Here is a 26461-nt window from a genome sequence, read left to right on the forward strand (position 1 = left end):
CTACATGCAACGATAGAATTGTCCGTTTTTAAACGACACCCTTTGGCTTTGTCTGAGAAAGTGATTTCGCATTTCTTGCTTAGAAGAAACAATGAAGATATTCAGAGGATTATTATTTCTGAAATGATCACTTTTCTTCTACACTATCAAATTACGGTTTAACGGGTACGGTTGTAAATCGGACATTGCCATCTTTGCAGAGAGGGAAACCTTAGATTAAAATGTCTCATCAACTTGTGATTAGCGTACCAGGAAAAAGTTATCTGAAAATGAGGTAGAGGAACTAAAAAACTCAACTCTAATTTTCTAATTATAATTTCTCTGCAATTTGATGTAAATATTTGTAAATATTTGCTATTTAAAGCTATAAACTGTACTCAACAAGCTTGAGAAATTGAGAAATAGAAGGGGTTACACCATGAAATAAAAGTTGTATAGGGATTAGAATAAGAACCTAATAAGTGCCTATCTGCCTTTTTTTACTCAGCTTTATTGTATGAAGGTATATAACCCTACCTTCTGTGAAAGCGGAGTTTTAGATTTTCAACGTGAACAATTTCTAGAGTTGGATTTAAAAATCGTGTTTTTGAATTCGGATTGATCAAAGAATTGTTTAAGAACCAATGATCTAAATAACAATAGAAAGATTCGGGGGTGTTTTAACTGTTACAGAAGAAAGATCTAGGAAAGAAATGAAAAATTGCACAATGAAAAGCTTTCTGTAAAGGTTTGATACTTTGGATTTGAGATTAGTGGACAATGGACTAAAAAGAAAAAAATCTCAAGAAACAATGAGCAACCCCGGTCCCGGAACCCCTTTTAAAAATAAATTTCACCCATCATCTTAGTTAAATTGTTAGGAAAATATTGATTTAAAAAAAAATGAATAGAAACATCTCTATTTGATAATAATATTTGTAAAAATGTTCAGATATAGCAATATATATAGTGTGTACAATGTACCACCTACATATTTAAGATACGTGATCGAACTATACAAGCATATGTTTTGAAATTTTTCCTTCATGAACAAAGAACTTTATTGAGGAACGTTTGTCCAGTGTTCAGTTTAAAAACCCATCTCGGGATTAAATAGAATTTTTATAGTTAAGATTTAACAGCATCTATATATTAATTTAGCTTGTCTGTCTGGGTTTGTATCCAATAAACGTCAAAACGGCTGAGCCGATCAGGCCCATATTTTGTGTGGCATTTCTCGTGATCCTAGGAGAGGTTTATGAATGATCAAAATTACAAAAAAAATATTTTTGTAAAATTTTTGAAAATTTTGAAAACCCCGAATTTTATTAATAAAATCCGCTTTTTTCTTTCAATTTACACGAAGAGAACATGTTCACAATTGAAATAGAAAATGCGCCCTAAAAGCCTAGTATATATACAAAACAATAAGATTCAGATAATATTCTGTTTAAAATAGAAAATTACATCATGTAATTAGAGTTTTAACGTTTTAAGACCTGAGTCCGGGGGAGGGGGGTTGGGGGGAGCATGGAAAAGGCCGAGAAACGGGGGGGAAGAGGGATTATGCAACGAATGTAAAATTCTCAGTTGAAAATTCAGGATAGATATTAGGAAAAAGTGCAAATTTGCTCAAGTTTTTAATGCGGAAACACATTTTCTGCAATAGATATTTGAATTTATATATACATGGCAACATGTTTTTTATTTCATTCATTACAATTCCTGGAAAATACCAGGGTTTCTTTTTTACTAAAGTTTGGGAGTAAATATACAGGGAGGCCGACCTAGAAGAGGTCCCTATTTGTTAAATGAACATTTGTTATCTCTCCTAGACAAAATCATGTCATTAAATCATTGTTTGCCTCTGACCTAACCCCTTAATTTTCATTTCTTTCAAGAGTTAGTCTTTCTAAATTTGATTTGTCATTTAGAGTTTGTCATTTAGAGTTTGTCTTGTAAGAGTTGTTTTTAGTGTTTGTCATTTATAGTTTGTCTTTGCAGATTTTGTCTTTTAACCAGAAAACTCCAGAATAGGAAGACGATTTTTGCCCTTAATTTTTGACTTTAAATAGTCCAATTTGCATGGGATAAAGTAACTGTTCAGTGTAAACAGACTTATTTCACATTATTTGTGATTTAATAATTGTCTAGTAAATCTATTTGCTTTGTAACAACATCAAATACACTTAAGTATTGCTTTAAAGTCGTCATCCTAATCCATTGTTTTCTGATTATCATTGTAGTTAAAACTTCGTCTTTTAAAAGTTGATAGCCTTGTCATCTAGAAGAACTCGTCTAAATTGATATATTGACTTTATATTAAATGTGGGAGTTGTGATAAGTCTAGGTTACTCATTTTTATCACTTTGTTTATTATACACATATATTCATTTTTTTAATATAATTTTATTACAATTTAATTTTTATGATATTCACATATTATCCTTCTTGAAATGTGTTTTCTTTCTCTTTTTTTACTCACATAAACTNTATATATATATATATTGTATATGTATAAAATATACGCATATATTGGATTTTTAGGCCACATATAGTACATATTTTTTATGTATCAACGTATATAGATAACCATTTTAAAACGTTTATTTTGATTAATCTTAATGAAATTTATATTTTTTCAGGTGAGTTTTTAGACCTAAATCTGCTGTTAAATTTTTAATTTTTTAATTTTAAAATTTTATAATTTTGAATTTTTTTACCTTGATTTTTTGTGTTTGAAAGATCAATTTTATTACACGAAACTTTTATCTTCTCCATAAACAAGAGATAGGGGGGTAGTTAACAGTATTACTATTATTTTCATAAGTTTGTTAATGTGTGTGTTTGTTTGTGTGTTTGTGTGACACTGTATAGATCTAGCAATTTATTGACTCCACAGTAAGTGATCATCCGTGCACTTGAATACAAGTTTAATAGGTTTGCGGCACCGGGGCCTGCAACTTTTTACATTTAACACCTTTACGAAACTGGGTTTAGGTTCGCGGTCCGGGCGACGCAACTTTAACAGTAAACACGTTTACAAAACTGGGCCTTTACTAAACTGAGTTTGCGTGCCGGGGGTTGAAACTTTTAACTGTAAATTTTTTGATGGGGGGTTGGAACTTTAACTACTTACACATGTAAACTTGAAAATTAACATGAAGTGAAACCTTCTTTAATTTGATTTTTTTCTTGAATTAACTTTTTTAAATGTTCACAATTTGTACTTTTCAACGTAAAGGACTTTTTTACTTTTCTTTCTTAACTAATCTTACTTTTCTTTCTTAGTGTAGAAACTGAATTATATTAATAATTGATATTTGATGTGCAAAAAGCTTCTTTATTTTGCACATACCTGACCAGAATTTTATTAAGCCAATCAAAACTAGATATTTGCAGAGTTTCCAAGTTTGCAGTGTTCGAGTTTTGACGGATAATTTAGCCAAGTTACTTTACAAAGTGATCATTATAGATATCATGTCAATAGTTGGGCCTGGGCTCACAATATTCTTGATATTATAAATACCAGCAGTGACACTTGTCTGTGAATTCGACCAGTAGAGACTTCTTCGACGATTTTTCGTTCAAATCCGTCAAGAGTTTGTGATAAATGGTTTTACGACATTGAATATTAAAATGGGTGTACTACATTCGCAGGAACAACAACATTTGGCCCGGGGTATGGTTATTACATATTATATTATTAAATACTTGAGTTTTGTAAAGAGTAATTAGTGGGTAGTGATAATATACCAATTAAGTATTGTTTGGTGTGTGATTTTTTCTATTTAATATGATTGTGTTTTTTGATGTCGGAGTGTATAGCATAAACAAGAAAAATACCTTTTTCCTTATAAATTTCCCCTTTTAATATCCTTTTTACTTGTACCCACCCCCCGTCCCCCAAGTTTGTTTTGACGCCAGGACACATTAATTCTGTGACTCATTATAAGATTAATAATGAATTCTGGTGTCAAACTTCCACATTTCTATTCGCATTCACATTTTTATTTAATTGAACTTTTTCTGATCTTTTTCTTCTCATTTTTTTAAAATGTATTTTCAAGTCCCTCATGCCGCAATCACATTCACAACACTACTCTTCAAACCATGTTTTGACAAAAATGTTAAAGATATCTTCTTTTATTTAATGAAAACTTTTACTTTTTATCCTAAAAAAGATAACAAAAAAATGTGACTCAGATAATAGGTTTAAAGGTACTGTTGTGGATTAAAATAACTCCTTGAATTGAGAGTTATTAAAAATAACGTCGAAAGTTTCTTAGACATTCCTTCAATATCCCCCCCCCAAACTTTCTGTCTGTGTGAGAAAGTATAAGTAATTTGTACAAGGAAATGTATGGTTGCCACCCGATTTATTTCCTCCTACTTTATACCCTGATACTTAATCCTTAATCCTCATTGATAATTCTTCTTATAACTCTTTTAATCCTCGATTCATTCTTATTACTTAATCCTCATATATAATCCTATCGTTAACTTTTTAATCCTCGATTAGTCCTCATTGATAGTCACACTTTCAACTGTAATCCTCGACTCCTAATACTTAATCCTCAATCCTACCCTTAACTTTTTTAATCCTCTATTCCTAATCCTTAATCGTAAAGATTACTCCAATCATGAATCATGTTGCCTATTCTTAAACAGGTTTCGACTTTTCCACGAACTTCATTTTGTTTTTATAAGAATCATATAAATTCATTTTTTAAGTTATCTAAATATGTTACCTAACAAATGATCCTATTGACAATTTTGATCCATAATTATTATGAAGTATCCAGATTGATCCTTGATTCTAATTTTTAAGTCTGACTCCTGATTCTGAATTTCTAATCCATATATTAATCCTTATACCTAGTACATGATCCGTATACTTAATCCTTACACATTATTCTGGATTTCTAATCCTAATACAATCCATATATTTAATCCTTACCAATTATTTAATCCCATTCTCAATCATTATCCTATTGTAATCCTAATATCTTAATCCTGATTATCAGCTGATCCTCATCCTAGTTAATCCGTACAAAGTCTTAATACTATTTTTTGCGTATTTATGCTTACTCATTACGTAATTATGCTGACTCAATACAAACCTCCTAAGAAAACAAACTTGTTTTAAGTTGTATAAATAAAATTATTTTTTATAAAATTTTTTTTTTGCTTTAAAATTATTTCCCTGCTATAAATATAAAGAACCTGTTTATTAATTAAGTTTGGTAACTTAGTTCATTAGAATTGTATATACATCTATTAATACTGTAATTTTTGTATCATAGAAACTATTTTTCCAAAGTTTCATGTAAAAAATTGATCTTTCTGACACGTAACATAATTGAATTCTAATCAAATATATTTTCCACATGCAGTCAAGGAGTTTTTGGATAAATGTAAAGCCGAGTTTGAAGAAAAATGGAACAACCCCAAACACGTAAGTAACGTGTTTTCATTAATAGTTTTTCTTTTCTTTTTTTTCAGTTCAAGACTTTCTAGACAAGGCTAGGAAAGATTTTGAAGAAAAGTGGGCGAAAAATCAGAAAGTAAGTTACGAAAATATTCATAGGTTCTCAACACAATCTTTTACAAGATTTCAACCCTTGCTTTATCTCAATACAGCTTTCCTAGACCGACATTTCTTTCCTTTTCCGTTTTTTAAAAAGATTTTAGAATTAATTAATTGTGTGAGATTGAAGTTTGTTTGTTTTATTTTGAATTATTACCTAAGACCTTTGACAGACGAATTTATTAGTTCGTGTAAAAACGTAATGGGTGTTGGTTTAAAGTCCTGCGCAGCGATTTTTTTCTATTTTTTTTGTGACAAAGAAATGTGAAAATGTCATTTTTTTAATTACAGATTTACGAAATAGGGGCAGGTATGCATGCATAGGATTATATATTTAGTTATTAATTATTTTCTTGTAAGATGATGATATTTAGGACATATTTTTATCCTTACACAGATGTCGATTCATCTTCATACGACGTCTGATCTTTGAAAGATTTTAAACTGTTTCTTGAATTTCACAATTTTCTCCTCTTCTGAAAGTTCCCCTTTACCCAGAGTCTGTCTGTACTCTGTTTTTTTTTAATTTCGGAATTTTTCAATCGTCTCTGTTAACTATCCTTTTCTGTTTCACTGTTAAATGTTTCTTTGATCATGTTCTTTTCCAGATTTTTTCCTGCTCATAAAAATGTCATGTTCTTTTTTAATGTCTGTTTCTCCGATCGTTTTCTGTTTTCCTGATCTTGCCCGTTTACTCTGTCTTACTCTTTTTTAAAGTGTTTTTTCCAAGCTTTCTAATATTCCTTTTCCATTCATTTGAAATCTTGCCGGTTTATTTGATTTTGATGCAGTCCTGACATGTCTAAATTTTTCAGTCGCGAAATAAAATAAACAGCCTTAAAACAAAATAGTATTTTGCAAAATTAGGTTTTTTGCACATTTGGCTGGAAAAATTGCTTATCATTTTTATTTTGAAATGGTCTTGAGAGCAGTAAAATTTACAATTTATAGTTGGAAAAAATGTTAAGTTCATAACAATGCAGGGACAATAAATGCGCAATGACCAATGACAATGAATTCGTAGACGTTAGGTGCTAATTTTGCATTTTCTTTTTTGTCATACCATATATTATTTGTGCAGACACTGCAAAGTACATTTGCTGTTCGGATGAGATTGCAAAAATTTTGCGAAAAAGATTAAATATCAAGATTTGCGCAAAATTGCAATTCACTTTGGGGAGAAAAGTTTTACAGAAAGTTACTTTTTATGCCAATTCCTTGCAGAAATACTAAAACTAGGGCACTTGGTATATAAAAAAAGTAAATAGAAACATAATAATTTCTTGACAAAGCTCTCACAATTCTTATTAATACATAATTTTCAGAGTTAAATTTATTTCTACTTGATGATTTATAAAAAAAATTACGTCACACGTTTTTTTTAATATAATTTATCAACTTAACGATTACTATTTCTGATGTTTATGTATATCTTAGGACTCAAAGATATTTTTCGTACAATTTCACAGTAGCAAAGCTATAAGGAGTGAATATTAACATTTATAATCTAAATTTTTTCCATTTTGATAAATTACTTTAATCATGTTTTTTGAATTTGATATGTTCGGATTTATCTTTGATAAGAAGTTCTTGTTGCATGATTGATTTTATTTATTATGATGAACGGCAAGATTTGACAAAGAAACAAAGAACATACAGTGAGGACTAAAAAACTGTGGAATATGAAGCCGATATTAAAGCAATATATTGAAGTGTATTTGATGTTGTTACAAAGCAAATCATATTTCACTTATGAAGTGAAATGGGCCTGTGGACACTGCACAATGGATGTGTCTCATGTTTATTAGACTATTTAAAGTCACCACTTGAGTCTAAAGGTCGTCTTCATATCCCTGAGTTTTCTGATTCTCGCTGTCTGTTTTATGTGTTTTTAACTTTTAATTTTAGATTAACGCATATTGCATAACAAACAGATTATGTAAAAATGTGCAACCAAAAAATATTTTTAGGACTTTTTTTGACGGGTTCTGAATGAGAAAAAAATAAATTAAGGGAATTAGGGGTGCATATAACATGATGATATAACATGATGATATAACATGATGATATAACATGATGATATAACATGATGATATAACATGATGATATAACATGATGATATAACATGATGATTCATTTAAGGAATAATTAATTAATCTTGTAGAAGAGGAGAAATTACTCAAATGGAATTTTTCCTAATGCCTGTGGAATTCTCCTAATGATATCTTTCCTAATTAATAGTAGTTCGTTTAAAGAATGTTGTGGGGGGGCTATTTTATTAGATTTTGCCTAATTTTAAGAAAATATGGGGTTGCTAGATGATTTTGTGAGATTAAGGGGTGGGAGTAACTTCTTTTGTAGATATATTTTGATGTTTTATACTGTTCTGAGAAATTAAGAAAAGAGGGTGTGATAATCATTTTGTAGATTTGTCTAATATTGTTGTATTTGTGTAGAACACTGCTTCTCTTGATGACTTCGAGAGGTTAAAGACCCTTGGCACTGGCAGCTTTGGACGGGTTATGCTTGTTCAGCACAAGGCAAACAAAACACACTATGCAATGAAAATTTTGGACAAACAGAAGGTAATTATAAGTTAAAGAAAATCAAGTCTTTACAGAAAATCAGTCTAAAGAAAATTAGTCTATAAAGAAAATAAGTCTATAAACAAAATCAGTCTTTAAAGAAAATCAGTCTTATAAGAAAATCAGTCTGAAAAGAAACTCAGTCTATAAAGAAAATCAGTTTTATAAAGAAAATCAGTCTGTAACGGGAATCGTCTTAAAGGGACGGTAAACGTAATTTCAAGTGACCCTCCATGCAAAGATGGCAATGCCCAATTCAAAATGGTTCATTTGAAACCTTAATCTGGTCAATAATATAGAATATGATGTATTTTCTCGAGATTTGAAAGCGTTTATATCTGATAATTCCTATATGTTTTCCTACATTAGAAATGTGCAAGTCACTTATGTAGAGAAACAACAATTAAAAATAGACAGTTTTTAAAATTATAAAAATTCATATCTCATATTTATACTTCATCAGACAAAGCTTTTAAAGGAACCATTGTGAATCGGACATTGCCATCCTTGCATGGAGGGTCACGTGATATTACGCTAACAGTCCCTTTAATAGAAAAATAACCTTAACTGAGTTTTTTACTGAATTTAAAAAATCTTGAAAAGAAAAGTTTCCGTTATTGTTTGACTAATATGTTAATTAATTCAAAGAGGTTGATTGATTGGAAAGCTTGATCAATTGATTGAAGGGACAGTTTGGTCAATTAATTTATTGATTTATAGCTTAACCAATTAATTAAATGATGGAACTGATTACTGAATTGGATTGGACGAATTTGATTTGATCGAATTTGATTTGATCGAATTTGATTTGATCAAATTTGATTGGATTGATCTATTAAGGTGGTGAAGCTGAAGCAGGTTGAGCACACCCTGAATGAGAAGAAGATCCTACAGGCCATCACCTTCCCCTTCCTTGTTAGTCTAGAGTTCCATTTCAAGGTAAACTAGAACAACACGTAGTTTTCAACCAAACATTGCTTTTAATCACAGACTATTGATTAATTGATTCATGATATAGATATATTAATTTATTTAAGATATATTTTGCGTCTATGATTTAAGTTTGATTATATATTATTGTATATTATATAACATTTTTATAATGTGGTTGTTATTGAAAAAGGTCTCCTAGGTTATTTAAAACATATTTTTTAATAACTCGTTTTTCAGGACCCATTCCAGAAAAATAAATTTGTCTAAAAATATTAAATTTTCGTTTGACCAAACTTTTTATTGAAATTTCTCATTCCATTTTGTCAAAACAGAGTGCATTTTTGTTCCATTTTCCAGATCCGGATTTTTGGCGTGAGTTTGTACCTTCTAGGCACTGCTTAATTAAGATATGAATTTATGTAAGGGTATAAATGTGTATTTGTGTGTTATCAGGTTTCATTCTAAATATTACTTCAGGTTAATGGTAAGTGTGTTCACTAAAATTTACGACATCACTTCTCATGATATTTTTATCGCATTTTAACGGTTAAAATGCAATTTTACAGTAAGACGTTTCATGATAAATAACCAAAAACTATAGAAAATATTTTTCAAAATTTGAAAGTTTAAAAAATCGGGTTCAATTAATGATGTACTTTTTCAAAAAACTGAGGCTCTTAGGCTCAGACAAGATTTAAACCTATTTCATCGATCCAATGTGTGTAGGGGTCAATATATATTTAGGATACAAGTAATCTTTACATGGTTCTTGAGTTTGTCCCAGGCGGAGAAATGTTCTCCCACCTCCGAAGGCTGGGAAAGTTTAGGTACATGTACTGTACTGCTCTATGTACAGAGTGCGCTAGTAGACTAGTAATCCCCTAGGTAGAACTCCTAGGTGTAAATGTACATAAAACAAACCTTCTGTTGGTCAATAAGAATAAACAAATAATACTTTAAATTCTTATTGGTCAACTTTGGACAGTAGGATAGCAGCCAACTTTACATTCATAAGAGATGGGTTTAAATAAAACAGAAAAATAAAGATTCCATTCAAATTATCTCTTTTTATGTTTTAAAGTATTTAAAACTTTTTTTGTAAACTTTGTAAATAAACTTTTAGTAATTATTTGTCATATTGATTGTTTTTTTGATGACAGATTAATATAAGGTCAGCTGTTATCCATCTGTCCCTGTATCTGTGTAGCTCTAGATAGATCGCATGCCGTTTGTTTCAGGACAACAGTAATCTCTACATGATCCTTGAATATGTCCCCGGCGGAGAAATGTTTTCACATTTAAGAAAAATTGGACGATTCAGGTAGGGTTTTGGACGATTTAGGTACAGAAATCGGCCGTAGCAGGTAAAGTACAGGATGTTTCAATAAACAAGGGAAATAAGCTGTGACTTTTAAATCGTTCGAAATTTTTTCAGTCAGGAATATGCTCAACAAGGAGATCCTGGATTCTGAGATTTCCAAAATGTGGTCTGTCTGTTTTAGTTTATTTAATAATTTGGGATAATCATCGTTAAGTTTTCATATCAACTATGCATGGAAAGCCAAGACATCACACTCTTTTCTCATGTTTTTTTGTAAAAAACTAGATTTACGAATAAAAAATTCCTATAGAAACTTACGTGAAAAAGGTAAAATTCCACAATTACGTAATTGTACATACCACTAGGCTAACAGGTATAGTTGTACATACCACTTGGCTAACAGGTATAGTTGTATATACCCCTACGCTAACAGGTATAGGTGTACATGCCACTGGCTAACAGGTATAGTTGTACATACCACTTGGCTAACAGGTATAGTTGTACATACCGCTACGCTAACAGGTATAGGTGTACATGCCACTAGGCTAACAGGTATAGTTGTACATACCACTAGGCTAACAGGTATAGTTGTACATACCACTTGGCAAACAGATAGAGTTGTACATACCACTAGGCTAATAGGTATAGTTGTACATACCACTAGGCTAACAGGTATCCTAAATAGATAAAAACTAGAAAATTTTATTTTATTTTTGTAAATATTTCTTTTATTTTGTAGGCATAAATCCAAGCTTTTGTATTGCATATGTTGATTTTGACTTAGACTAATAAAAATTAAATATTTGAGACCTTAATTCCTTTTCTGTTAATGGTCAATCATTTTATGTAATACTTGTTCATCTGCTTCCCCCCCCCCACACTTTTCAATAATTTGCTGAAATGAATTTATCTCTCGTTGAATTTAAAACCTTGAAAAAAGCACATTTTCGATATTATACTTTGTATAATATCTTCCAACTATTATTGATACATTCTGCATTTTGCAGTCACGACACCATGCTTTATAGATAATCATTTATCATGCATGGAGCTTAAGACTGTTTTTATTCAAAGAATATGTCAGAACTCCGTTTCATGCGGGGAAAGTTCATTATTTGTAGTATTTCAGAAGAAAAAATTTCATTTAATCAAACAGTGGCAGAATTTAAAGAATTTGAGCGGCGGTTTAAATTTAAGCCGCGGCTTAAATATGGTTGGTTCCACTTAAAATTTTATCAATATTTTCAATGTGCTTAACCTAAACTGGGTTTTGGCAGATTTAAACCGCGGCTCAAATTCTTTTAATTTAATCTCAGGAGAGGGTACGGAATCTCATTTTTATGAATAAAGCCTCCCTCATAGTTTTTTTTTCTTTTATTGTATTGAATATCGAGTATTGAGAAAGCCTTATTCAACTGTTCGTGATTAAAAAAAGTTTTTTAGTTTAAAGCCAAAATTAATTTAATCTTTTGTTAAGTGAGGCACACAGTAGATTTTACGCAGCACAGATTGTGCTCGCCTTCGAGTATCTTCACTACCTGGACCTTATCTACAGAGATCTCAAACCAGAGAACCTTCTACTGGATAATCAGGGGTACCTCAAGGTAACATACTTGGTTCAGGGGTACCTCAAGTTAATATACTTGGTTCAGGGGTACCTCAATGTAGTAAACTTGGTTCAGTGGTACCTCAAGGCAATATATTTGGTACAGGGGTACCTCAAGGAAATATACTTGGTTCAGGGGTACCTCAAGGTAATATACTTGGTTCAGGGGTACCTCAAGGTAATATACTTGGTACAGGGGTACCTCAAGGAAATATACTTGGTTCAGGGGTACCTCAAGGTAATAAACTTGGTTCAGGGGTACCTCAAGGTAATATACTTGGTACAGGGGTACCTCAAGGTAATATACTTGGTTCAGGGGTACCTCAAGGTACTATACTTGGTTCAGGGGTACCTCAAGGAAATATACTTGGTTCAGGGGTGCCTCAAGGTAATATACTGTTTCAGGGGTACCTCAAAGTAATATATGTGGTACAGGGATACCTCAAGGAAATATACTTGGTTCAGGGGTACCTCAATGTAGTATACTTGGTTCAGGGGTACCTCAAGGAAATATACTTGGTTCAGGGGTACCTCAAGGTAATATACTTGGTTCAGGGGTACCTCAAGGTAATATACTTGGTTCCGGGGTACCTCAAGGAAATATACTTGGTTCAGGGGTACCTTAAGGAAATATACTTGGTTCAGGGGTACCTCAAGGAAATATACTTGGTTCAGAGGTACCTTAAGGTAATATACTTGGTTCAGGGGTACCTCAAGGTAATATACTTGGTTCAGGGGTACCTCAAGGTAATATACTTGGTTCAGGGGTACCTCAAGATAATATACTTGGTTCAGGGGTACCTTAAGGTAATATACTTGGTTGTGGGGTACCTCAAGGTAATATATGTGGTACAGGGGTACCTCAATATAGTTCACGAGGTTCAGGGGTTGTTGTATTTGGTCTGGGTTTGTCTAAAGTTAGTATATAGGATATTTCTAGATCACGGATTTCGGTTTTGCTAAACGTGTGAAGGGTAGAACCTGGACTCTGTGTGGAACTCCTGAGTATCTTGCTCCAGAGATTATTCTTAGCAAAGTAAGTAACTCATTTTTAAAATTAATTAGCTAACCCATTTTCAAATTTAAAATTTTATCATTTTTATTAAGGGTTTTAAGAAGATATACCCTTGAAGGATCAATTATTAAAGATCACAACAATTTATGAAAAAATGGCGTTATACTATTAATCAACACTTCATTGGTTATTTAAAAAATTATTGAAGAAGTTTTAGAAAATTGATGTCAGAATAAAATATAATTTCGGGGTAAACAATTCTTTATATTCAAAGGGATTGGAAATTAGGGTTTAATTAATTCTATATTTGATGAATGTCAACTGGGATTTACAGTGCATTCCTTTAAACTAAGAGGGTGGGGAGAGAAGGTATGGTATTGGTCATCCTTCAACAAATATTTTTATCAAACAAACATTTAATCTATGATAGCAATCCCTTTAAGCCTAATCTTTATATGAAAAGATGATCCACTAAAAAAAATTCTTTTTCCCCTAAATGTTTGTTTCAATTTTTACTGGGAAATACTATGAAGTATTCATATTTCTAACAAGTTATAATTCTCAAGCAAATATGAGTGTTATCTTTCTCCAAGATTTATGGTTTCATTGTAAATTTGTGAAATTATTTAATTCATACATTATATATTGTCTTATGGACTAAATCTACGGGTCTATCTGGTTTTTATTGATTTATTTTTCCGAACTACTTCTCAGTAGTTAGAACAGTTAGAACAAAAATTGCTATCTGGTCTTGTTGCCTGTTTTTACATCACAATTCATGATGAGTAGCAGTTAAATTTATGCTTATTCTCAGAAATGTTGTAATGTTTTAATCTTTGGAATAAAATATTTTGTTTTCAACGCAATTAACAAGTCCAATGCAGGCTAAATGAATTTTAATATTTCTTTTAAGTTTATTTAGCATTTGTCAAGGTATTCCTCTTTGTCCCGTTAAAACTCGTAACGGTTTTAGATTCAGCTGTACATAATTTGTAAATATTTTATTTTTGGCTAAAATATGATTGCAATTAACACTAATTGATTACAACCTGATAATTATTGAAAATTAAAGAAAATGTGTTTGTGTGAATAAATGAATATTATATTAAAACCAGGCAGTTGCCTAAAGGAGTTTCGCGCGCTTGCCGCGTTGAATTAGAAGAGAGATTTGGATTTATTTTAGGGTTAGGTTAAAACACTTTCTGGTCCTAGCGCTGCGGCTAGGACAGGCTAGGGGGCCGAACGCCGCAGTTTGGATAGGCAAGGGGGCCGAGCACCGGGACTAGAATAGACTCTCTTTGTCTGGTAATTCACCGCGGCATGCGCTAAACTCCTTTGGGCTTCAGCCTTAAAACCACTGTCCCTGGCAAGGTTTGGGACGCTGAGATGCTGAGCTTACACTCCAACCTTTACACAAGGGGGGCGCAGTGGACATATTTTCAAATATTCCACCAGATGGCCACTTTCTTTGGACTTTTTCCCTTAGATTTCTACAAGTTTTCTATTCTAATAACAGAGTAAAATCTACTCTAAGCAATCCATTTCATTGCAGATGTTTTTTTGGCCTTAAATTACACTAGTAGGCTTTCTAAGTGCGACTGATCTTTGCCTAAAATTCCAGAAAACGGATTTTTTTGGTTGCCAAAAGATTGGACTTTTGATTGCAAGGCGCTCATTGACTAAATTTTATTAACTCCCAAACACTTCACAAGATTGCATTATTTACTTAAAATATTTTGAAGATTCAGCTATTTTTGCCACCGTTTCACTAGAAGGAATTATGATATGTATGCAAGCATTTAAGTTTGGTATTGTTATTTACAAGCTGAAGTGCCCGGCGTTGCCAATCAATTTTGAAGAAAAAAATGTTTTTGAAAAAAATTAATTTTAATACCCTGTGTTACCCCAGGTTACCCATGGGTTCCCTCCAAAAATGTGAGCCAATTTGGTTCAGCCGTTTGGCCAACTTAGCTAACATAAATATATCTATACAATATATATATAAATTAGCTTTAAAGAGCTTTATTACATAAATTAAGAATTATTCTACTAATTTGTACTTTTTACTGTCAATTGTTCCAGAAACCATTGAAACCATTTTTGCTAAATGTTTCTAAAAATGAAATATTTATTGCCCTAATGACTTATTTATTGTCAAGTGTTTATTAGATTGAGCCATTTATAACAAACTTACTAAATTCTTTTTGATAAATATGGAAGGGAAATTGAGAAAGGTTCAGAGGATATTGTAAGGTATGATGGTTTACTCTGCACCCAAGGGAAAGGGTTCGAGCACGTGCGAAAGATCGACAAGAGCAGATTGACTCCGCTGACATTGAAGACTGGGAAACTGTTGATACTGGATTACCTCCCCCCTATGGCCAGCTCATAGAAACGGTCATAATTTCAAGGATGCTTGTCGATCAATGTCAAATTGATAAATTTGTTAAACTATATTTTTAGCTTCGTTTCAAAAAATTGTTGCTTATTTCAGCGTCTGCTTTCCTATGTTTATAATACTCATTTGCTATGCAGCGAGTTAAAGAGGTCTGTTTGATATTTTAGAATGTTTATTTATTAGTGAATCAGATTTTCTTTTTCTCTTTACATGATACAGACTGTTTGATTTTACATTTTCAATTTATTTATTAACTTAAGAAGATATAAACTTAACAGTTAGAAAGAAAAAAAATTCATCAATTTGGCAATGATAGTCTTGTGTCGTTTTTGCCAACCCATCCAGTTGCCATATTAAAGGACCTAAGACAAAAATGATGGGTTTGCAATCATCAACTTGTGCAGCAGTTGTCCATGGTGGTGTTCCTTTATCCTGTGAAGTAGTGGACAACCATGTCAATCAGTAGATTCTTGCATGCTAACCTTTGGCTTTGGATGGAATTTGTGGTTGCTGCAGGGATTTTTCTAGAGGTTAGGGGCCTATTTTAAGGAAGGGTCTAAGGGAATCATACTGGCTCTTAAGATTGTCTGAGGTTTAAGGTTGGTGCCACAAATTTAAGAATTTAATTGCACAATGCTATCCAGCACTTTAAAGCTGTTTTTCATCTCCGGAAAGTTAGTGCTAACCTTTTATGGAGCTGCATTTGGCAAATTGCTGCTTTTAAGACCGCAGGGCCCACAGCAGCAAAAAATAACAAAAATCATTAAGGATCTAAAAGACCGAAACTCATCTAACTCCAGAATTTTAATATCAGTCCCCTGTAGATTTTAAATTGCAATCGTATTTTACCCATTTTAATATTTTTGTCAAAATATTTTTTTAATCATACAAACACTGTACAGATATGTATGCTGTACAGCATAAGTATTGTTTGTTTTACTAATTAAGTTCTATTGTTCTTAGTATTGTATTTTTATCATATATTTGTTTAGGGTTATAACAAGGCAGTCGACTGGTGGGCTCTTGGTGTCCTCATGTATGAAATGGCGGCTGGATATCCTCCATTCTTTGCAGATCAACCGATTCAAATTTATGAAAAAATTGTTTCTGGAAAGGTAACAAAATTCAAGATCCTTTATGCTTGAGCTATTAGATATCTTGGTTTTGTTATCAATGGACAAATAAAAATAAGTTTTCTCGGTGCGGTGGGTTGAAAAATATTACAATTTAGAAAAAAACTGTTTCCTCACGATGGGATAGTTAAAAAATTAAAACTGACCAAGTATTAATTTAGGTCCGTTTTCCTTCACACTTCTCGTCAGACTTAAAAGACCTTCTTCGGAACCTTCTCCAGGTATAATTTAGTTATAAATCTGTTCTTCCACTTTACTTGTAACATCTTTCTTGTCTTCCAACTTATCCGTTGTCAATTGCTGGTCCATGCTAGTTACCATGCCTTTTTTCTCGCTATTCTTATAACTTTCTAGTCATAAGACACCCTTCTAGTCCATCACCTTTCTAGTCATAAACCACCCTTCTAGTCCAGAACCTTCTTTCTAGTCATAAACTATTTCTTTAACTAACTTTCTTCCAGCCCCAACGTTCCCTCCTCTATTCTCTCTAATTTTGTATGATAAAATCTCAAGGTTTGTATATTCTACTCTAGGTTGATCTAACTAAGAGGTATGGTAACCTCAAGAATGGAGTTACAGACATCAAGAACCACAAGTGGTTTGCACAGACAGAGTGGATTGCTGTCTATCAGAAAAAGGTAAAATTTTAGTTCTTTGATATAAACTTAATTTTCAGTTCATGAAATTTTATTTTTAGCATGGTAATTACACATTTTATGCACACTTTTTGTTAACTGTTTATGTGCACTTCTATGTGCACTGTGCTTAGTTTAAGTTGATTTTAGGTTCCTGCCCCCTTAGTACCCAGGGTAGGTTCTCCTAGCGACACATCACAGTTCCAGGAGTACGAAGAGAATGATGCTATCTTCAAGATCAGTCCCAACTCCGTTTACACCAAGGAGTTCCAGGACTTCTAGGTCCCTGAACATCCCCATAGTAAGAGAAGAAACTGGTTCTGGGACGTTTTTGTGAATTATCAGCTCTGAACTTGCACTAATCCCTTCTCATGTGATTTTCCATTTGAATTGGGACTCTTTGAACCTTTTTAATGTACATTTATTTTTTTGCTCATGTCCTTTTTTCATTTTCAATAATTAAAAACTTAATTTTTGATATGTGAGAAGGTTTTACTTTGCAAAAAGAGCTTTCCTCTGGGTTTAGATTTTGTCTTGGTAGTTATTCAGGGTTTCAAATTGTCGTCGGGAGAGTGTTATCTTGGAATATAATTATTACAAACTAATAAGGAAGTCCATAAAATGCCCTTCTTTATCTATGATTAACTAATTCGGGGTTTTGTGAGGAATAGTTTTGAATGTTATCAGGAACTGTTTTTTTCCAACCAGAAAATAACTACCTTTAAACGGATTGTATTGATATGCATCTCCTTCCAAAAGATTCCAGCTCTTCTCAACAGTTTCAAGCAGTCTTTGAAAATTCCACTGTATCTAGCTTTTGGTTTTATCTACATTTTTATGTTTCTTGGACCTTGCTCATTTGGACGTAGCTCCGTGTTACCTTGGGTGGCATCGGCATGAGGTTTGAAGGTTTGAGGTTGATTTGACTGTGAGGCGTTAACCATATTCTTCATCTTGTCGCATATATCAGGAATCAAAATTCCGACCTGTTTATCTACGTACGAGGACATTGAGTTAAAATGCTGAGGAATCTAGCAGTTCTGAATTTACATTGTGGAATTATCATTCATCCTTAGACACCTCTTTCCAGACTTTCTTAAATTTTTTCTCAGTTCTCTCATTTCTACCTTCTTCTTGTATTCATCTTTGACTTTTTACTAATTCAGCAAAACCGATGATGCATGGTGTTCACTCCTTATAGAATATTGGGAAATTATTTCATCTATAGCTTTCTAATAAGCGCTGTTAAAATAATTGCCATTTAGTTTAAATAAATTTGGCTGTCCATTGTCCTTGGGAATCCAAATGTTATATCTTTTTATTTTTTTGTCCTAAATTTGGGAATAATTTCTGTGCTGTCCTTTTTTCAGGGTATAGTGATCTTATAGTCATATATGTATGTATGTAAATCATGTAAATTTCTTACGGACACATAATTTTGTTGGTTAGCAATTAAAATATGAAATCACAGTTTTTTGTGCCAGCCAACTAAATCCGTTTCCATAATTTGGACAAGATTCATGATGGATTTTTTAAAATAATAATATTTTGTTTAGGTTGAAGCCCCCTTTATTCCGAAGTGTAAGGGCCCAGGGGATACGTCTAACTTTGACGATTACGAAGAGGAAGCTTTGCGGATTTCTTCCACAGAAAAATGCGCGAAGGAATTTAATGATTTCTAAGCGCTGTCTCCGGTCTGTAGGAAGACATATCCCGACAGTTACCTTTGAAAAACCCAGACGAAGACGACATTAATACATCTTCAACAACGAGAGGGAACCTTTCTCCTGTTAACAAAATATATTCAAGAAATACCTATTTTATGTTTCTATTTTAAGAAGTTTATTGCTAGTGTTTAAAATTTGGTTTGCTACATATTTTTATCCTAAAATGTTTTTATCAATGTTATATAACGTTATGGGTTTGTAAAACTGCTGGAAATATTGATGTTCTTACGTTAACTAAGGATTGCCAGCGGTGTTCCTTATCTAGTCATCTTTAGCCGCCATTTATCAGACTTAATATTTACAGTGGGTGCCATTCCTAATTCTATTTTCTGTATTCTGCAGTACAGTAACTGTAGTAAACAACTAGAACAGCTGGCAGCTCAAACATCGCTGCTTATTTAGTTAAAACTAGTTCCTGCAGTAAACACTTAACAGCTGATTAATGTACAGTTGTCTTAACTTATTTGAATATATGTGTGCGCTATTAAGTATGATAACATTTTAAAGAAACCGTCTGTTGCCTGTATATTTGTTGCCCCCCCCCTTCCTGTATCAAGTTATAAACTATATTTATTTTTAGTTTGAATTAATCTATACATTCAGTGTATGAGCTCACTCGAGTAAACATAATACATTTTGTTTTCCCCTCATTTACTTGGAAGAGCTATTACACCCCTTTCACTCTGTACAGAAAATAATTATGAACTTAGTTTGAAATAATCGTTGTCTGGTTAATAATAAGTATGATCGTACGCGGCACTTGAGCACTTGGTAGCCTTTGCACTGCAGTACGTATAGAACTGTTAGTAACTGTACTGTGAAGTTAACACAGTACTCAATTCGTACTGCAGTACACTGAGTGTACTCAACACCAATTAATGTGATTGTTCAGTACATTCATTTCAAGAGGGTACTATAGTGCAATGAGTGTCACTGTTCTGTTAATCTGCAGTAAATTAACTGTTAAGTTGTATCTCAGTACTATGAATTAATACAACTGTTAACATAATGTGTATATAAACATCTGTCCTTCAGTACACTTAGGTACAGTGTACATTATGCTATAAATGTATATGTACTGCAATGCTTTATGACCATGTACTTCAGTTCATGACAGGTTGAGGTATGTATTATAGTAATGTACTCCAGTTCATTATTGAACTACAGTTCTTGCTGTTACTTTTTTTACAGTTCTGTACGGCAGTGTTGTACAGTTCTGTACGGAAGTACTGTACAGTTCTGTCACTTAACTGCATTTGTCCGGTGAACTGGAGGGGGATGTTAAAAAAATATCCAATGTTTTTCGTTCATTGCATAAAGCCCCAACAACTCCATTAAATTAATTAGGTTTGTTTGATACTTCTCCCTCCGACAGTGGTGTACTGTACTGTTCTGTACTGCATTATATCAATAACAGTAAATTTGTACATTGTGCATACAGTACACCATGGTTTCTTAATGTAAAAATGATGCTGTGTACATTGTACATCATTTGCTGTACAAAAGGTGAAGGGCATCTATGTGTTCATTCTAGATGTTGTATACGGTACATAATTGTTGGGTAGTCGCCAAAAGCTAGTTATCAGTTATTCCAACCCTGTACAATTTTGATTTAAAGTACATGTCCCACCCTGCACCCTTGTTCTTGAGATTATACCCGCCTCGGTTTCTACCAAACAGTGTGCACGTGTACTACATTGCGCTATGCATGTACAGAGTATGTACTCTTTTATGTTCATCTCTCAGAATTTATTGTTGTGTACATATAAGTTTTCTTAATAAATATCCAACCTTTGATCTTTTTTTCTTTAAATTATTCAAATACTGTGGTAACCAGAAAACAGTGGATTAATTGTCTGTTTTATAAGATTTTGAAGCCAAATTCTAACCCGACATTTTACAATCAAATAAAAAAAGAAAAACCGTCATCAATCTTTCAGTTTTCATGTGATAATTGTCCGAGACTAATAAAGAAGATAAAATTTGATAATTTTTACGAAATTTTCATTATCCGACTTTTAATTAAGACCAAGTCTAAGAAGAGAGAACCCCAACTCGGTAGGTTTCATTTTTAATAAAAAGTATGTAACGCTCGAGTCTTTATGCTTGGATGTAAATAGAGAGAACGGAGAGTATATCGTTGTCCATTAGGAAAGTAAATTGTAATTTATCTTTAGAGAAGAATCATGATGCATGGACAACTGAATTAAAGTCAAATCTTCGTCCCTTAAAAAGTAAGTATTTATGAAATTTTATCAGAAATTTCCGTAAAAGTTCAAATATTTTTTTCCTGTTAAGGTTCTGCTAGAATACTCGGATCACAATTTTAATCACGTTCAATGTTGTAGATATTTTGGTTTAAAGTTGTCATAAAAAACTGTGACTGTGTTGACAAGAATTGGAAAGCAATCGGATTTTGGGACTGTTCTGTAAACTACCGGGTGTCCCACATCATGTTGGATCGTGTATAGCTCTAAATAGCAATTTTCGGGACTACTCAGAAATTTAAAAAGAAGATCATTTTTTAAAATTATATAAGGCTAATTTGAAAATTTGTATGCAGAAAATACTAGGTTCTTCGAGCATTATGTGCGTATTTCGGCGTTAAAATTTGGAGATAATCTTTATAATATGGGACACTCTGTATGAAAAAATATACAAATACAAATACAATTGGGTCGGTAAAGTGTAGGTTTTCCGATATTGGTTTAATAAAACATCTATGTTTCTCGAGATTAAAAACTACTATAAATTAACAGCCATATTCCATGATGAATATAATCTGTTAACATTGCAATGAAGTCCCATAGATGGGAAACATAAAAACTTCATGTATATATCTTCATATATAAAGTAGAAATATCGGTTTGTCAGATCATTTAACTTATGAACCCTTCAAAGTTGCCACAGATTTGCCCTCAATTGGGGAACCACGGGAATGTTCTAAGCCTGGTTTAAAAATTCCAATATTCTAACGTATTTGGGTCACAAAAGTAGAACTCTTGGAGGTCATAGGAAACTATTGTGTAAATAATCAAAATTTTAAGAATTCAATGCTTTTATCCTCCTCGGATACTAAACGAACAATGATACATCTATTCTTGTTTACAAATTCCGTCCAGAGAGAACTGGTTTCAATATATACGCAGCTAGTACACGCAACTGCAATTAACTTTCCTTGCATTATAACCTTGACTGCAACAAACTCTACAATTTTAGACGACTTTTTTTTAGACCCAATTAGGGTTTCCATACGTAATAATGTTTTATTCAATTTCAGGAAAGTTTGATAAAATTTTGTTAAATATTGTCTTTAATACGCGATAACCAATTTTTTAAGAGATAATTATCAAAAAAATATCCACCTTAAATTCTTTCAATTTATAGAGTTCATTCTGCATGCAAGTATTTTAATGGTCTATAAGTATTAAATGAGCTGAAAGAACCAACTTTACAGCTGCAGCTTAGAAAAACTAAAAGTATGTGATCCAAATACATTTTTAAATTGTTCTGAATTGATAGAAACTAAAAGCTTTCCTCAAAATTTGAATGTCTAATATTTCCTTCAATTTAAAAGATACAAAGAAGGTAGAGCACATTTTGGAAAGCTCTTAGTTCAATCTTTTTTTGTATGGACTTTATGTCATTTATCAATTAATCGGAAATCTAAGACGATATTCAAGTCGTCTCTCAATTCCCATGTTTACTGACACTCTGACTGTTATAAAATATACTATAAACTAGGGGGCCGTGAATAAGATCAAAATTGAATTTATCAGTAATACTTTTGTGGTGAATGTGCCATATGTTGAAAAAACTGGAAAAATCATCCAATTACTCCTTGAATAATACATTTTGTGCTTCTTACAGGGTTCGAAGACTGTTTCTGCAGGGTTTCGGAGACTTTTCCATAGGGTTCATGGCCGCTTGGCCTTCCCTCCCTCGCGAAAGTATCTTGACAATTTTTTTAAAATTTAAGAATTTCGAAACTACGAAGACGACATTTATAGAAAACTTCATTTTCCACGTAAGACCGGTGAGCCACGTCACAGTATCATCTTCATTCCGCGGCATTTCATTCTTTCCACTGCTCTGCGCTGCTCTTCCTCCTTTATAAAAAAAGTGACAACGTATTTAAAAAATGTTTTTAACGTTGATTATCATTTGAATCTGACTTAAATTTTTACAAATGGTTTATTTTTTTCCCGTTTCAGATTTAGGTCGAGGGGTGTCACACCTAAACCTTGAGAATGAATATTTTCCGATTAGCCGGAGATCTTTCCCATCTGCTGGCGATCATCTTGCTCCTGATCAAGATCTGGAAGACTCGATCATGTGCTGGGATCTCCGGAAAGTCCCAGATCCTGTTCTTGATCGTTTTCGTGTCAAGATACTTGGATTTGTTCTCAAACTTTATCTCGTTGTATAACACGGCGATGAAGGTGTTCTTTATCGGTTCGGCGGCTGCCACCGTCTACTTCATGTACGTCAAGTTCAAGGCGACCTACGACGGAAATCACGACACGTTCAGGTGATCAAATGTTTAGATATCTGTGACATTTTTCTTATGTCTTATTACAAAGGATTATCAGAGGAACTCCCGTAAAATAAAGTGAATGCAGGTTTTTGGAGTAATGTAAACAATATAAATACGCGCTCGGCCCCCTAGCCTGTCCTAGCCGCAGCGCTCGGTCCAAAAATTGTGTTATTGTCTTATCCTAACCCAATCCAAAAATATATAAGAATAACTTTGCTGAAAAATAAGTGGTCATGTACAAAATTGATAGGATATTAGGAAATTACCGGCAATTTTTATTCTCACCAGAGGAGACTTTTTCTCAAGGTTTATTATTTTCACTAACTCAGCGATTTGTAACGCTTTAAAATATAATTTGCTTAAACAGTAAAACTTATTTTGAAGAATTTACAGAGGAAAATGTTTTCCAGCTAAATGTTCACCTTTGGCTTTTTTAATATTGGAGAGGGTCCAGACTTGTAAAATCAGAACTGAAATCCCAAAATTTTAGGATCGAGTTTTTGCTCGGACCCTGCGCTATCCTGGCCCTGGTGTTAAACCACGAGTTCTCCGTGATGGAGATCCTCTGGACCTTCTCCATCTACCTGGAGAGTGTTGCCATTCTGCCCCAGCTCTTCATGGTCAGTAAAACGGGGGAGGCGGAGTCTATCACCAGCCATTATCTCTTTGCTCTCGGATCCTACAGGGGACTCTATATTCTGAACTGGATTTACAGGTTGGTCAAATTACAGGAAATCAGGGTTGTAATGTATACTGTATATCCCCCCCCCCAGGGGGAAACAGTGAGGAAATTAATTTTTTTTTGCATTTTTAATACAGAGAAGCATCTACGAATTATCAGAATCAAACCTTTAAAAACTGACTATATATCCTCAACCAGTGCTTAGGATCCATTCAATTTTGATGCGGATGCGGATCCGAATCCTGGATCCGCACTGGATCCAGGTCATTTCTTCAAGATTTACTGAATTTTNCTTCTGCACTAATACATCTCCCCCCTCCCCCCCTGCACAGTGCATACACGCTATTCTTGTGTTCACATCTTATATGCTCCCTCCACGTGCGTCTTACTCATATATATATGGATTAAATGCCATACTTCGTCCAAAACTGTATCAGTCCAGGTACAACTCATCGGCTACAAATGTCAACCAGGACACACATTCTTCAGTAATCAATGCCAAACCAATGGGCACAATCTTATCGGCTCTGAATGTCAATTGGACACAAGCTTGCTATTAAACAAGCTCTTAGGTGATCAATGCCAAACAAAACTTAACTAAAGAGAACAACCTTCAGTTCAACTAACATGTTTAGCCGGTCTCTCCCTTTATTCCATATTTTATCTCTCCCCCTTCTATCTCATTCTTAGAAAGTATCCTTATCTTTATTACTTTATGAGCTTTCTCCATACGATAGAATGTCAAATAAAAATTACTTGAGAAAGATTATTTAGTTATTAGTTATAACGGGCATTTTTGTGGACATTTGAAATGCTTATTTTGTTGCGCGGAAAAAAAACCCTACTTTTCTATTAGTATTTATCAAGCTAATTAGATAATATATTTCAAGACAGTAGATTCTTATCTTAATTTAAGTGATGTCACGACTGTTCAGTCATTTTCTTTTAGTTATCAAAGTGACAGCTCGGATTATTTTTCTAAATCTTCATATGTTCATTAAACAGTGACAGCTCGGATTATTTTTCTAAATCTTCATATGTTCATTAAACTTAGTTTTTTGTAGAACACATAGGTTATTTTCTATTTTTTGGGGGGCTTTATTATTTTTCAATTAACGTCAGAATATACGTTAACAGAATATGATCAAACTTTGATCGAGATTCTCACAAACCGCAGAAAACATGATTTTGTTTTCTCTTGAACTTTGAAAATCCGCGAAATTTTGTGTGCTGTGATTTTAAAACGTACAAGAAGATAGGATTGTGCATAGATCAACAACAACCACGGGAAGTGTCTGGAATATTATAAATATATGTTCCATAGCCCTCTCCTCTCTCCTCTCTTAACAGCTATATTTTTGTCTAGGTTCTGAAGGGAAAGAAGCTTCAGCTCCCGGCTTAATCCAACCACGTGACTCCAGGAATACTTAAATAAAATTGAAATTTTGCAGAATATTAAATTTTTTCGTGGGAAATATACTTAAATTTTTAACAATTGGTTCAGAAGGGATGGTTAGTAATATCTTAAATGGCTCTCCTTTAAAATAATTAATTTGCTTGATTTTTTCCCTATGTTAAACCGGTTCGGAGGCAGTGACCTTTTTCCTAATAATTTTAAACGAGGAATGATACTACTTGCCCCGTTTACAGATGAAAATACTCTATCCTTTTTCAAAGAATACTTTAGTTGAATCTTTTATATGACCATAAGTCACAACTTTTGTGTTTTAAATCTCGGGAACTCCATCTTATGCAGACTTACGGATTAATTAAATTCTGTTTCGATATTCTGCAGATTATAGGGATAAATGTGCCCACATTGGGTATCAAGATCAAGCATTCAAGGTTAACAATATCCACACAAAAGTTGCAATCTTTTTTTTTATTAATGGTTGGATCGTTTAAAAACTATTGCTGTCGTTCCTTTTCATTCACATTTAGGAGCGAACTGTTATATACTTTTATTCGAATTATTTTAGTAAATATGTTGTTACAGTATTGAGAGAGCTGTAACCAGTTAAATTTATTTATTTAATCAAATTAGGTGAGGGTACAAACAATAAACAAAAAACAAATAAATAGAAACGAAAGCTTATCGTTCAATTTTTTAAACATTTTTTTCGTGGATCCACCAAAATTATGAGCCAGCTAAATTTCAATTTAAACCCATAATTTTAGGACAAAATAAATTTTGTCAAGCGAAACTTAAATTATATTTTGAAGAAATAAATCTTTTTTTTTCATTACGTATTACTTGTATCTCTCCGCATCTAAAGAAATGCAATGTTTACTGGTTAATTTACAAAGATTGCAAATACGA

The 26461-nt window shown here is 32.9% G+C and overlaps 2 protein-coding genes across 15 annotated transcripts in view; both read left to right on the forward strand.

Annotated features, from left to right (window-relative positions):
* Window positions 1-20719, forward strand: part of LOC111701604 (cAMP-dependent protein kinase catalytic subunit) — a 31468-nt gene extending 10749 nt beyond the window's left edge. For 3 of the 14 annotated variants that reach the window (XM_023472961.1, XM_023472956.1, XM_023472953.1), the window contains exons 2-12: window positions 5376-5437; window positions 8026-8154; window positions 8995-9093; window positions 10326-10408; window positions 11886-12012; window positions 12955-13050; window positions 16420-16542; window positions 16722-16781; window positions 17094-17198; window positions 17346-17496; window positions 18752-18841. In XM_023472961.1, coding sequence (XP_023328729.1) covers window positions 5376-5437; window positions 8026-8154; window positions 8995-9093; window positions 10326-10408; window positions 11886-12012; window positions 12955-13050; window positions 16420-16542; window positions 16722-16781; window positions 17094-17198; window positions 17346-17477 — 1016 coding nt within the window. In that variant the 3' untranslated portion in view covers window positions 17478-17496; window positions 18752-18841. Of the gene's footprint in view, window positions 1-3267; window positions 3662-5375; window positions 5438-5484; window positions 5547-8025; window positions 8155-8994; window positions 9094-9831; window positions 9915-10325; window positions 10409-11885; window positions 12013-12954; window positions 13051-16419; window positions 16543-16721; window positions 16782-17093; window positions 17199-17345; window positions 17497-18751 lie in introns of those variants that run through there. The other 11 variants (XM_023472963.1, XM_023472957.1, XM_023472954.1 and 8 more) reach the window with 7 other exon arrangements.
* Window positions 20720-23116: 2397 nt separating this feature from the next.
* Window positions 23117-24367, forward strand: LOC111701596 (ER lumen protein-retaining receptor). Its single transcript, XM_023472946.1, has 2 exons — window positions 23117-23453; window positions 23950-24367. The coding sequence occupies exons 1-2, from the start codon at window positions 23173-23175 to the stop codon at window positions 24344-24346; spliced, it is 678 nt and encodes a 225-aa protein (XP_023328714.1). The 5' UTR covers window positions 23117-23172; the 3' UTR covers window positions 24347-24367.
* The last annotated feature ends 2094 nt before the right edge of the window (window positions 24368-26461 follow it).

The sequence above is a fragment of the Eurytemora carolleeae genome, unplaced genomic scaffold (assembly GCF_000591075.1).
Source record: "Eurytemora carolleeae unplaced genomic scaffold, Eaff_2.0 scaffold371, whole genome shotgun sequence".
In the NCBI taxonomy this organism is placed as follows: domain Eukaryota; kingdom Metazoa; phylum Arthropoda; class Copepoda; order Calanoida; family Temoridae; genus Eurytemora; species Eurytemora carolleeae.

Coding starts and splice junctions, on each gene's coding strand:
- LOC111701596 (XM_023472946.1), top strand. CDS start 23,173: ATGAATATTTTCCGATTAGCCGGAGATCTTTCCCATCTGCTGGCGATC. Junction 23,454..23,949: donor GGAAATCACGACACGTTCAG/GTGATCAAATGT, acceptor CCAAAATTTTAG/GATCGAGTTTTTGCTCGGAC.